Source organism: Mandrillus leucophaeus, unplaced genomic scaffold, assembly GCF_000951045.1.
Source record: "Mandrillus leucophaeus isolate KB7577 unplaced genomic scaffold, Mleu.le_1.0 Scaffold460, whole genome shotgun sequence".
Taxonomy (NCBI): Eukaryota; Metazoa; Chordata; class Mammalia; order Primates; family Cercopithecidae; genus Mandrillus; species Mandrillus leucophaeus.
The window spans coordinates 420,564-434,720 of record NW_012104921.1 but is presented as its reverse complement, the minus strand read 5'-3'; the positions used below and the strand labels follow the sequence as shown (position 1 = coordinate 434,720).

At 38.1% G+C, this 14,157-nt stretch overlaps 1 protein-coding gene across 1 annotated transcript in view; it reads right to left on the bottom strand.

Annotated features, from left to right (window-relative positions):
- HECTD1 (HECT domain containing E3 ubiquitin protein ligase 1) overlaps positions 1-14,157 on the bottom strand; it is a 116,658-nt gene that overhangs the window by 41,043 nt on the left and 61,458 nt on the right. Inside the window, exons 13-18 of the mRNA XM_011994753.1 lie at positions 10,016-10,238; positions 8,906-9,169; positions 8,731-8,807; positions 4,221-4,355; positions 3,525-3,671; positions 1,240-1,334 (exon numbers count right to left, since the gene is read on the bottom strand). Coding sequence (XP_011850143.1) covers positions 1,240-1,334; positions 3,525-3,671; positions 4,221-4,355; positions 8,731-8,807; positions 8,906-9,169; positions 10,016-10,238 — 941 coding nt within the window. The remainder of the gene's footprint in view (positions 1-1,239; positions 1,335-3,524; positions 3,672-4,220; positions 4,356-8,730; positions 8,808-8,905; positions 9,170-10,015; positions 10,239-14,157) is intronic.

Below are 14,157 nucleotides of genomic sequence, written 5' to 3'. Positions count from 1 at the left end.
ATGTCAATTTTCCCCAAAAAAAAAAAAAAAAAAAATCTATAACCTTTAACACAGTATTACCACTTACGGAACTTACGTAAAAAGGTGTTTCCATTGAGACTAGTATATTTGAGTATTAGTAATAGTTTTCAAAGAGCTAAAATGTTTAACATAGCAATACTTCAATACATTATTATACATCCATAAAGATATAATATGCATTCATTAAAAATGAAATTTGAAATTAACACAATTATCTGAATAAATTGTATAACTTGTTATTTTAAAAGTGCAATCCCATTCAAATGTACACAGAATAATATAATGAACCTTCATCAACCTAGCTTTAGCAATTAGCTACTAATGGCCAATCTGTCACCTAGGCTGGAGTGCAGTGACGCGATCTCAGCTCACTGCAACCTCTGCCTCCAGGGTTCAAGGGATTCTCCTGCCTCAGCCTCCCGAGTAGCTGGGATTAAAGATGCCCACCACCAGGCCCAGCTAACTTTTTATTTTTAGTAGAGATTGTTTTTTTACCATGTTGGCCAGGCTGGTCTCGAACTCCTGACCTCAAGTGATCCACCCACCTCAGCCTCCCACAGTCCTGGAATTACGGGTGTAAGACACCGTGCCTGGCCTCTCCTTCTTACATATTTTGAAAAAATACTAAAGAGCTTATCATTTCATCCAGAGATAGTCTTTGTACATAAATCTAACAAAAAAATTATTTTTTAAAAAAAGTATTACACTTTAAAAAAGAGAAATTATCACTTAATTTATCAAACATTTCATCAGTGTTCAAATTTTCAGCTATCTTAAACAGTCATGTAATTTAAACTAAGTGATCAGGCCAGGAACGGTGGTTCATGCCTATAATCCCAACACTCTGGGCAGCCAAGACAGGAGAAATGCTTGAGCCCAGGAGGTTGAGGCTGCAGTAAGCTAAGATGACATCACTGCACTCCAGCCTGGGCAACAGAGCAAAACCTTGTCTGAATTTACAAAATAATAATTATCATGAATAAGTAAACTAAGTGATCAGTGGCATGCATACCAGACATGTAATTTCAATGTTTCTTTTTATTCCATTAGATTAAAAACTTCAAAAATTTTCCTATTATACACATATAATATGTTACTTTCTTGTTAAATAAGAGTTTCTTTTGTGTGCGTAAATGTTATACTAGACTTACTTTAAAGGAAGCATACCAACTGTGTAAACATTACAAACATCAAATTCAAAGAAATTTGGGGTTTTACCTTTCATCATCTTCATTTTCACTAAAGGCAGTTTTAAAAACATTTATTCTTTCTACCAGTTGACTACAATCTTGTTTCATATCCAAATCCATGCTCTAAAGAAAACAAAAAGTATAAAGTCTCAAAAAAAAAATAATTTAAGGATCTTACTGAAATTTATCAAAAACTAAGAGACAAATGTTAACATATTGTTATACAATGATCACTACAATCTGAATAAAATCATTAATCATTTCATCTTTCAATTAAAATTATTTTTACTATGTGACTAGTAGGCTATGGCTAACATACAAAATTTTTTCCTTCTTCAGTGTTATAATGTACTCAGCAATTATGCTGCAAAATCAGTGTTTCCCCAAGTATACAAGATGGTTTCAGATTATATTAATATAGGAATGAACATTTTCCATTTTAACAGTACTATTTACTTTAATAAGTAGTAGAAAAAAACTGGTACATCAAAACTATTTCATAGATTACTAAGTGATATAATGTGATATATCACTGTAATAAATGGGAATAAATGCAAATAGTAAAGTTTATGAAGGGACTATGGGACTCATTGAAGTTCAAGTGCAATTTTTTTTTTTTTTTTTTGGAGACACAGTCTCGCTCTGTCACCCAGGCTGGAGTACAGTCGTGCTATCTCGGCTTACTGCAACCTCAGCTCCCAGGTTCAAGCAATTCTCCTGCCTCAGAATTACAGAAGAGTAGATGGGACTACAGGTGCATGCCAACATGCCTGGCTAAATTTTTTTTGTATTTTTAATAGAAACAGGGTTTCACCATGTTGGCCAGGCTGGTCTCGCACTCCTGACCTCAACTGTTCTGCCCACCGCGGCCTCCCAGAGTACTAGGAATACAGGCATGAGCCACCGTGCCCAGCCTAAAGTAAATCTTAAAAGTGCATCAGCACATACAATGATTAAGATCAAGAAAACAACTCTGGCCAGGCACAGTGGCTCATACCTGTAATCCCAGCACGTTGGGAGGCCAAGGCAGGCAGATAGCTTGAGCCCAGCCTGGGCAACATGGTGAACACGCAGATGCACATGCACAGGCAAGTGCACACACACACAGGCACACACACTAAAAACAATTAAAACTGAGTAGTCTGCGTTTCAGCAAGCAGTACGTGTACCAAAACTAAAATGATACAGAGATTAGTATGGCCCCTGCACAAGGATGACACACAAATTCGTGAAGCATTCCAAATTTTTGAAAATATAAATAATTAATTAAATAGAACTAAGTAGAACTGAAATGAAAATAATTCTTTCATTAAAATAAAGGAAAAAAGAGCCAGGTGTAATGGCTCACTTCTGTAATCCCAGCACTTGGGAGGCAAAGGCAGGCGGGTCACTTGAGGTCAGGAGTGCGAAATCAGCCTGGCCAACATGACAAAACCTCGTCTCTACTAAAAATACAAAAGTTAGCCGGGCAAGGTGGCAGGCGCCTATAATCCCAGTTACTCAGGAGGCTAAGGCAGGAGAATCACTTGAGCCCAGGAAGCAGAGGCTGCAGTGAGTCAGGACTGCACCACTGCACTCCAGCCTGGGTGACAAAGCGAGACTCTGTCTCAAAAATAAGTAAATATATAAACAAAGGAAAAAAGTTTTACCACAATAAAGAGGCATTCTTAAATCAAAAAAATATATAAGGTTATTAGCAAATATTTATCAAATTTTCACATAAACTTCCTACACTGTCTTTTTTTTTTCCTTTTAACTCATCTGTATTTGTTACAACTTTAAGCAGAATGTGACTCGAGCACTACATTTCCATCCACAAGACTGGGTCTGCGTTATTTTTGAATAGCTTTATGATATGCTTAGGTAGGCTTACAACTTTGCTCCTCCAAACAATACTTTTCTTTGGAAAACAGGCCCTGTGGGGAGTTCCTTCCATCATAAACTTCCTAAACTTTCACTGTTCATACATTATGTATATAACTTGAGTACTTAAGGTCTACAGACATATTCTATTTTATATAACTTAGGTAAAAATCAGAGCAGTGAATAATAAATCTTAGGCTTCAGTGTTTTCAGTCAACAAAACCTTTAGCAAATTATAACTGGCAACTTAGAAATCAAAATAAACCATTATTTAATTCATTTGGCTCAAACTAACGATAAAACTTAAAGGTTGAAGAAATTAGAAATATTAACATCATTCAGCTTTTAAATATTTCTTGACAAAACAAACTAAAAACTACTCTACCAAAGGAGTAACTACAAATAATTTTTAAAACTATATTTTTGTTCTTTACTACTTGATAAACTTACATTGTTTAACACAGTAAGAAGTGCCTGTACCAAGCCACTGCTACACATTTCATATGGTGAAATTGTGTTTTCATCCTTCAAAAGTACAATTAGGTTTTCTAAAGCTGTCTTCATTAAATCTCTCCAAGTGTTCTCACTCTCAATACACTAAAATAAAAAAAAAAATTCATGAAGACAACCAAAAACATAAACATAGCTCTTAAAGTAACTTATCAGAATACCAATTATCATGACAATAATTTAGATATTAAGCAAAATTAAAAGTTAAAATGATTAACACAAATTATGTCTACCAGAGGTCAGCAAACATTTTTGTAAAGGGCCCAGTGCAAATATTTTAGGCTTTGCAGGCCATATAGTCTACGTCACAACTATTCAACCATGCCCTTGTAGCACCAAAGTAGTTGTAGACAATATGTAAATGAATAAGCATGGCTACGTGTGATAAATTATATGGATACTGAAATCTGATTTTCATGTGTCTTGAAATTCTCCTTCTGGTTTGTTTTCAATCATTTAAAAGTATAAAAACCATTCTTACCTCATGCAGCCATACGCAAATGGGGAGCAGGCCAGATTTGGCTCCTGGGCCATAATTTGCTGACCCCCTACTCAATACCCATGACATAAAGGATAGAGGGGAAGACATCAAACTAAAACTCACTACACATCATCAAAATCTAGAGGTTGACATACTTGTCTATTTGTATGAAGCTCCCAAGATGACTCTAACTGAGTTGCTATGTTTCTGAGTGTTACCACTACTCCACGAGGCATGCTTTCAACAGCTTTAAAGTGGTCATCGTATAAATCTCGAGCCATAGTTCGTACCTACCAAAATAAGCATAACAAATGTGAATTTTTACTACAATTAATAATTTTACCAAATCTTCACTTTTATAGACACTCATATTTACTTATTTCACCATAAAAAGGTATGTACTGTCATTTGGGCAAATGAGCTCTTGAAGTTAGTTATTTAAGAAAACAACCTGTCTATGTTCTGGGTCTGATGAAATTTAGTACATGATATTATTCACAAATCATATGCTTAAGTAATGTAAATTTAGGATTCACCTAATGCCATTTTAATCCCAAACAAACCAGCATAACTCTAATGCAACAGAAAAAACCTATTGCTGTAAACTACTTAATAATACTTTCTATTCTATTTTGGTATGCCCTTCAGAATTAAAAGATGGCAATCATGGATATCAGACGACTTTGAAGAAACTATCTCTTTATAAAACAGTATTAATAATTAATACTGGTGTGGTGGCTCATGCTTGTAATCCTAGCACTTTGAGAGGCGGAGGCAGACAGATCACTTGAGGTCAGTCAGGAGTTCAAGACCAGCCTGGTCAACATGGTAAAACCTCGTCTCTACTAAAAATTAAAAATAAAATTAGCTGGCCATGGTTGTGCATGCCTATAGTCCCAGCTACTCAGGAGGCTGAGGCGGGACAATCACTTGAACCCGGGAGGTGGAGGCTGCAGTGAGCCAAGATTGTGCCACTGCAGCCTAGGTGACAGAGCAAGACTTTGCTTCAAAAAATAAAAAATAAAAAAAAAAACAAAAATTAGTTAAAATTATTTTTGCCTAAAATATTTTGATGCATACTTGTTTATATATGCAAAAGGACAGCCACCTACTCACTGAGTTGCTACTGATTTTAAAACAAGAAAGTGAAGCAATAATTTTTAAATTTTTTTTTTTTTTGAGATGGAGTCTCGCTCTGTGGCCCAGGCTGGAGTGCAGTGGCCGGATCTCAGCTCACTGCAAGCTCTGCCTCCCGGGTTCAGGCCATTCTCCTGCCTCAGCCTCCCGAGTAGCTGGGACTACAGGTGCCCGCCACCTCGCCCGGCTAGTTTTTTGTATTTTTTAGTAGAGACAGGGTTTCACCGTGTTAATGGTCTCGATCTCCTGACCTCGTGATCCACCCATTTCGGCCTCCCAAAGTGCTGGGATTACAGGCTTGAGCCACCGCGCTCGGCCAATTTTTAAAATTTTTATCTTATAATTTCAACTTTTAGATTCGGGGGTACATGTGCAGGTTACATGGGTATATTGTGATGTTAAGGTTTGCAATACAAATGATCTCAACACCCAGGTAGTGAGCATAGTACCCAAGTTTTGGAACTCTTGCCACCCTCACTCCACACCCTCCATAATTTTTATTTTTTTAATGACAATACAAGATTGAGAGAATGTTCTCATTGAATTTTTTTAGTTTGTGTTACGAAATTTCAGTCTCCTGTAGTCTAGATTTGGTTGGTTAATAATGACATATTAGGTATACCAAAAAGCTCTTGAGATAGGTAATTTATAGTCAGATTATTCAATGATTCCATGCTTGCAAATATGAGTATTCATTAAAATTTGTAACCTCAAAATCAATCATTTCAGAGCTTTCACATTCATTCACGGACATGCACAGTGCAGCAATAAATTTACAGTGCCCGATATGCACGTTCCCAGCAGAATTCAAAAAGGTGACAATCTTTCTTGCTTCGAGTCTCATACTATAAACAAGTGCCCTACTCCCAATCTACTTAGTGTCACACTTATCGAATTTTGGGGCTTTTTCTTCCTGATTTCATTGTTTAAAATGGCCCCCAAACACAGTACTTAAGTGCTATCTAGTGTTTCTAAGCACAAGAAGACTGTGATGTACCTTACAAGGGGAAAAGAGAAAAAAAGTGTATGCTAACATACGCTTTGTTCAAGCATAACAGTGCTGTTGGCCAGTTCAATACTAACAAATCAACAATACATATCAGGCTGGGTGCAGTGGCTCAGGCTTGTAATCCCAGCACTTTGGGAGACCGAGGCGGGCAGATCACTTGAGGTAGGAGTTCGAGACCAGCCTGGCCAACATGGTGAAACCCCGTCTCTACTAAAAATGCAAAAATGAGCCGGGCATGGTGGCACGCACCTGTAGTCCCAGGTATTTGGGAGGCTGAGGCAGGAGAATTGGTTGAACCTGGAAGGTGGAGGTTGCAGTGAGTCAAGACTGTGCCACTGTACTCCAACATAGGAAACAGAGTGAGACTCTGTCTCAAAAAACAAAAAACAATACGTAGCAAATAAGGTGTCTTTAATCAAAAACATTATAAAAAAGGTGACAAAAACGTTGTCACGACAGGCTCTAGGCCTAGAAGAAATCTAACCCAGTATTTCTCCTACAAGCAATGGTTCAATATTCACAACAACTTTATAAAATGTAACTACTGTTGGCTGGACATGGTGGCTCATGCCTGTAATCCTAGTACTTTGGGAGTCTGAGGCGGGTGGATCACTTGAGGTCAGGAGATGGAGACCATCCTGGCTAACACAGTGAAACCCTGTCTCTACTAAAAATATAAAAAATTAGCCGGGTATGGTGGCATGTGCTTGTAGTCCCAGCTACTCGGGAGGCTGAGGCAGGAGAATCGTTTGAACCTGGGGAGGCGGAGGTTGTAGTGAGCCGAGATCGCACCACTGCACTCCAGCCGGGGTGACAGAGTGAGAATCCATCTCAAAAAAAATAAAAATAAACAAAAAAGCTATGTTCTTTCCAAAGTGTGGCACCTGAAATATCTTTGGGATAACCAAGAGTATTCAAACAGGAAATAAAGACACGAACATCTTTATATAAAACATCTGCTTCAAATAAAAACCACTATTACAGGACAGGTACAGTGGCTCATGCCTGTAATTCCAGCACCTTGGGAGGCTGAGGCAGGTAGATCACCTGAGGTCAGGAGTTTGAGACCAGCCTGGTCAACATGGTGAAACTCCATCTCTACTAAAAATACAAAACATTAGCTGGGCATGGTGGTGGGCACCTGTAATCCTAGCTACTCAGGAGGTTAAGGCAGGAGAATAGCTCGAACCCGGGAGGCAGAGGTTGCACTGAGCCGAGACTGCACCATTGCACCACAGCCTGGGCATCAAGAGCGAAACCAAGTCTCAAAAAAAACCATTATTACAAGGGTTTCGCTAAGTTTCTTTAAAAAAAAAAAAGAAAAAAAGAAACACCATTATTACAATTTCTCTGGTCAAAGCCATAAAAAACACAAGAACTCTCTCCTAATCCCAATCACGTACAAGCATTCTTTGCATACTGTATTTAAAAACTATCTTAGAACCAGGCATAGGGCCTGTAGTCCCAGCTACTTGAGAGGCTGAGGCAGGAGGATGACTTGCACTCAGGTGTTTTAGACCAGCCTAGGCAACACAGAGAGACTCTGTTTCAAAACAAAACAAATAAAAAACAAATTCTATTTTATATTACCATTACAGGTAAAATAAACATGCTAGTCACCAGAAAATGTTGAATCTAACTATGCGATTAACATGGAAATATACTGGCCATATTTGAAAATAACAATGCAAACCTGATGAAAGCATTAAAAGATTAGTCAATTACGCATCTGCTACAGTATCTTCTTGAAGTAATAATTTCAGCTGCCATAGCCATTAAATTAAGCATCAAAAATAATCTGAATTTAGAACCAGGCAGTTAAGTTGCTGTATCACAAGGTATTAATCCAGACTGTAAAATACAATAGTCATTTTCAATCCCACTGTAACACTAAAAATATTACTATCATTAATAATTTCAGGCCGGACGTGGTGGCTCACACCCGTAATCCCAGCACTTTGGGAGGCCGAGGCAGGTGGATCACGAGGTCAGGGGATTGAGACCATCCTGGCTAACATAGTGAAAATCTGTCTTTACAAAAAATTAGCCGGTGTGGCGGCGGGTGCCTGTAGTCCCAGCTACTCAGGAGGCTGAGACAGGAGAATGGCATGAATCTGGGAGACGGAGGGTGCAGTGAGCCAAGATCACGCCACTGCACTCCAGCCTGGGCAACACAGTGAGACTCAGTCTCAAAAAAAAAAAAAAAAAAAAGAAAAGAAAAGAAAAGAAAAAATTTCAATGAGTTAAATTTTTTTATGCAATTAATAAGTAATTTACATTTTGTTTCATACTAATATCCATTTTGATTCTGTTTTAATGTTGGTATTTAGTACAGGTATAAAAATAATATGTAAATAAATATTTAAGAAAATGAACACTGAAAACAGGAAAACTAAAATACATTATATTAGGGTTGCTTATGTTCTATGGCTCAATTTTTTTCAATGCTTATACTTAACCACTGAAAATTTACAACATCAGTATAAAAGACAAGAATAAAGCACATCCAACAGATATACCTTTTGCTTTGTTTTTTCTAACTTAGATTTCAGTTTTCTGCCTCTTTTGCCAGTCCAGCCAGTCACAAATTCTGAACCTTGGGGGGAAGAAAAGAACATTCATAGAGCATACTTTATTACAATTTAACATATTCATTTATTTTTACCTACTAACCTTACATATCTACATACTTACCCAGGGAAGTTTCTGCAGTAAATGAATGTTTGGTTCCTCTATTAGATTCAAATACAAAACCAGGTAAATCTTCTTTCAATATTGTAGCTTGCTGACCATCTGAATTATGAATAGCAATTTCTCCTTCTTTCAAACATGTCAGTGACCAATTTCCTACAGTAAGTTTAGTGGGTCCTGGTGCTGACAGTATAGGTTGACTTGAAGTAGATGGCTTTACTTGGCCTCGAGCTCTTTGTAACTTCTCTAAGAATTCACTTCGGCTTTCTATGAAGACAAAATACTTGTTTTAAAAATCTTATTTCTTTCAAATATAACATGTATTTTCTCTTAAAAAAAAAGACCTATTAAAATATAAATTTTAAACAGTAAAACTAAATTAGAAACTGGAAATATTAGCCAGGCATGGTGGTACACATCTGTAGTCCCAGCTACTTGGGAAGCTAAGGCGAGATGATCACTTGAGCTCATGAGTTTGAGGTTGCGATGAGCTATGATCACACCACCACTCTCTAGCCTGGGAGACAGAGTAAGACACTGTCTCCCCCCGCCCTAAAAAAAGGAGCTATATTTGTAAAGATATTTTTTAAAAAGTAGATATAGTGTTGTTCCTTGTCCATGCAGTAAAAAGACATTTATGAAACATTTTCATGGTATAATAATTTTTCTCTACTGATAAAAAAAATGGATATTAAAAAATAAAGAAACAAATATTTTTTTAAAATACCATGATGGGCTGGGCGCAGTGGCTCACACCTGTAACTCCAGCACTTCGGGAGGCTGAGGCAGGTGAATTACCTGAGGTCAGGAGTTCGAGACTAGCCTGACCAACAAGGTGAAATCCCATCTCTACTAATAATACAAAAATTAGCCAGGCATGGTGGCAGGTGCCTGTAGTCCCAGCTACTTGGGAAGATGAGACAGGAGAATTGCCTGAACCCAGGAGGTGGAAGTTTCAGTGAGCCGAGATCGCACCACTGTACTCCAGCCTAGGTGACAGAGTGAGACTCAATCTCAAAAAATTAAATAAAATACCATGACAATGGTAGCAAAAATATGAGAAAAAAAAACTGTAGAAACTGGGAAAATATTTTAATTGAAACAAAATATTACCTGAACTGTCAGATCCACCTTCAGGACTACCACTTGAATACATGGTGGCAAGTTTTCCATCCAAGATAAATCTGAACCATCCATTACTGCCATTAGATAATTCCAAGGCTGCTGCATCACTCCAAATATACAAGCAGTCTCTTCCCCTAATGATTGACCAGTCTCTCCAATGATATGGTTTACCTTGCTGCAATTCTTTAGCATCTTCCTGTGGTTCATCTTCCTAAATGTGTAGAATTATTCAATTAAACATGAGAAATAATTTCAATGTCAAATATTTATACGTATTTTAAAAACAAGAATCTAATTTCAAATTTAAATGTTCTGAACATAATACTCAATTGCATGTAGTTTAATTTTTTTTTTTTTCCTTTTAGAAACATGGTCTCACTCTGTCACCCAGGCTGGAGTGCAGTAGTGTCATCATAGCTTACAGAAGCCTCTAACTCCTGGCCTCAGGCAATCTTCCCACCTCAACCTCCAAAGTAGCTGGGATTACAGGTCCAAGCCACAGCACCTGGCTCTCAATTCTAATTAATTACCTATAACTAAATCTTACAAATAAGTGTTAAAAATATCAAGAAATTCATGTAATTAATGACCTACATTATATCGTGTCCAGGTGTAGTGGGGTAAAGACTAATGGATTAGAGCACTACAAACAACAAGATAATAACCTAAAACCTTGCTGAACTCACTACATCTCTGGGTCTATTTGTAAAAAATGATGATTTAGAGAGGCTCAATGGTATCCAAACTGAAGTGTATAACAGAATCACCAAAGAAGCTTTTTAAAGATAAATTTTGGCTGAGAGTGATGGCTCAAGCCTGTTACCTCAACACTTTTGGAGGCCAAGGCAGGAGGACTGCTTAGGCCAGGAGTTCAAGATCAGCCTGGGCAACGTACTGAGTCTGTCTCCACAAAAAAAATTTAAAAATTAGCTGAGGGTGGCAGTGCGCACCTGTAGCTCTAGATACTAGAGAAGTGGAAGCAGGAAGACTGCTTGGGCCCTGGAATGTGAGGTTATAGTGAAGGATTGTGCCACAGAACTCCAGCCTGGGTGACAGACTGGGGCTCTGTCTCTATTATCTATATCTATCTAGCTAGCTAGCTAGCTAATAGAGACACTATTATCTCTATATAGATAATAGAGACAGTGTCTCTCTCTATAAATACATTACACATATTTATAATTTATATATTATAATATATATTATCTATTGTAAGTAAATAAAATTCATTCATTCATTCCAAGGCCCCACCTTTAGCCAAGTGAATCAAATATACTCGTTCCCATGATCATACAAGTATTTTAGCTACAGCTTTTTTTTTCCCCCGCTCTGTCACCCAGGCTGGAATACAGTGGCGCAATCTCCACTCAATGCGAGCTCCGCCTCCCTGGTTCACGCCATTCTCCTGCCTCAGCCTCCCAAGTAGCTGGGACTACAGGCGCCCACAACCACGCCTGGCTAATTGTTTGTATTTTTAGTAGAGACAGGGTTTCACAGTATTAGCCAGGATGGTCTCGATCTCCTGACCTCGTGATCCGGCCGCCTCAGCCTCCCAAAATGCTGGGATTAGGCATGAGTCACCACGCCCAACTGAGCATGTTTTTTTAAAAAAACAATCTATAAACATTTTGTAGCTCAGCCTGTGTTCCTAAAACTTTCTTTGGACATATTTAAAAATTGAAAATATTCACATAAAAAGATTATTAAATTATCTAAATACATCCATTACAACCAACTAAAATATAGATAAGATACATGAAAAATGTGTTTTCAAACACTAAACAACAGTCAATGCAAGACTATGATCCTTAAGAAAATGAAAGCAAACAAAGTAGAGACCATTTGCTGGCTGAGCTCATGAGGAAGGGGAACACAGATCCTAGCAGTACAAGTTAAGAAAACACAGATCAGAGTTTGAGGAGTTTAAGGCAACTGGAATATGTGGAGGCTGAGTTCACTATCAGGGAACTAAAGAGAAAAAGCCTTTCCAGAAATCTGCAAAGTAGTTTCCACTGAGCACTACAGTCATATACAGGGTGATACTCCATAAGATTGGGCAAAGAACAACTGGAAAGTTGTAAGAGATCATACAAGCGGCCAGACATCTGCATTCCAAACAGCCAGAGTAGAAAATCCTCATGGATCACCAGGATATTCAGTGAATTCAGAGAAATCACAAATTCAGGATCACAGGGGTGAACTTCCCTAGAGTAAAAGCTATTCTGCCACCATGCAATGACAATTTTGTATTCTTTGTAGAGACAGGGTTTTGCCATGTTACCTAGGCTAACCTTGAACTCGTGGGCTCGAGCAACCTGTTCGCCTCAGCCTCCCAAAGTGCTGGAATTACAGGCGTGAGCCAAGGTACCTGGCCAAAGCCCAATATTCCTTACGAAAGACCACAAAGCCCAAAGCTCAATATCATAACATTTACAATATCCAGTAGCAAATCAAAAATTACTAGACAAAGAATCACAGTGTTTGGAAGGCCAAAGCAGGAGGATAACTTGAGGCCAAAAACCAACCTAGCCTTGGCAACATAGTGAGACCCCCATCTCTACAAAAATAAAATAAATATTTTTTTAATTAAAAAAAAAAAAAAAGAGGCGAGGTGCAGTGGATCACTTTGAGGTCAAGAGTTCAAGACCAGCCTGGCTAACAATAGTGAAACCTTGTCTCTACTAAAAATACAAAAATTAGTTGAGCATGGTGGTGTGCACCTATAATTCCGGCCACTTGGGAGGCTGAGACAGGAGAATTGCTTGAACACGGGAGGCGGAGGTTGCAATGAGCCAAGATCGCGCCACTGCACTCCAGCCTGGGTGACAGAGCAAGACCCTGTCTCAAAAAAGAAAAATTTAAAAAGAAGGCCAAATAAAGACATTTTCAGATAAATACAATCTGAGAGAATTATCTGGCTTCCCTTTTAATTTTCTCTTTTTTTTTTTTTTTTTTAAATAAAAATAGAGATGGGGTTGGCCGGGCATGGTGGCTCGGGCCTGTAATCCCAGCACTTTGGGAGGCCAAAGTGGGCAGATCACGAGGTCAGGAGATGGAGACCATCCTGGCTAATATGGTAAAACCCCGTCTCTACTAAAAATACAAAAAATCAGCCAGGCATTGTGGCAGTCCCAGCTACTCGGGAGGCTGAGGAAGAAGAATGGCATGAACCCGGGAGGCGGAGCTTGCAGTGAGCCAAGACTCGGTCTCAAAAAAAAAAACAGACACAGAGTCTCACAATTTTGCCTAGACTGGTCTCAAACTCCTGGGCTCAAGCAATTCTCCCACCTGAGCCTCCCCAAAGTCCTGGGATTACAGGCATGAGCCATCGTGTCCAGTCGACCATTTCAATGTATTTTGAAGAGCAAAAGTGTGTGATGATGAAGTACAACTTAGCAATTATGTGTTCTTTTATAGTATAACTGTTTGAAGTTTCATTTTTGAAATCTTTCCCAAGCCCAAGGTCACTAAGATTTCTCTTTTTCTCTAGAAGTTTCATAATTTTAGTGTATACATTTTAGTCTATGGTTCATTTTGTTAATTTTTGTATATGGGACCCTTACCATGTATATATACAATGTATATATATATAATGCTATATATACACATGGTAAGGGTTGAGACTGAGAGAGATTCAATCTCAAAAAACAAAAGAAAAAGAAAAACGATACTATATATATATTTTATATATATACGGTAAGGGTTGAAGTTCAATTTGTTTTGCATATGCTATTGACCTGTTCATTTTCTGAAAAGATCATTCTTTCTTGATTGTCTTAGCACTTTTGTTGAAAACTGATTGACCATATGTGTACTGGGTCATTAATCTATCTTTACACTATTGTCACACTTCCTTGATTACTGAAGTTTTATAAAAGACTTGAAATCTGTTGATGTATATCTTCCATGCTGCTCCTTTTCCAGGTTGCTTTGGCTATTGCACTTATATGTAAATGTTAGAATATTTGCATTTATATATAAATGTTAGACCCTCCTTGTTTTCTTTTTTTTTTGAGATGGAGTTTCGTTCTGTCAACCAGACTGGAATGCAATGGCACGATCTCGGCTCACTGCAACCTCTGTCTCCCAGGTTCAAGCAGTTCTCCTGCCTCAGCCTCCAAAGTAGCTGG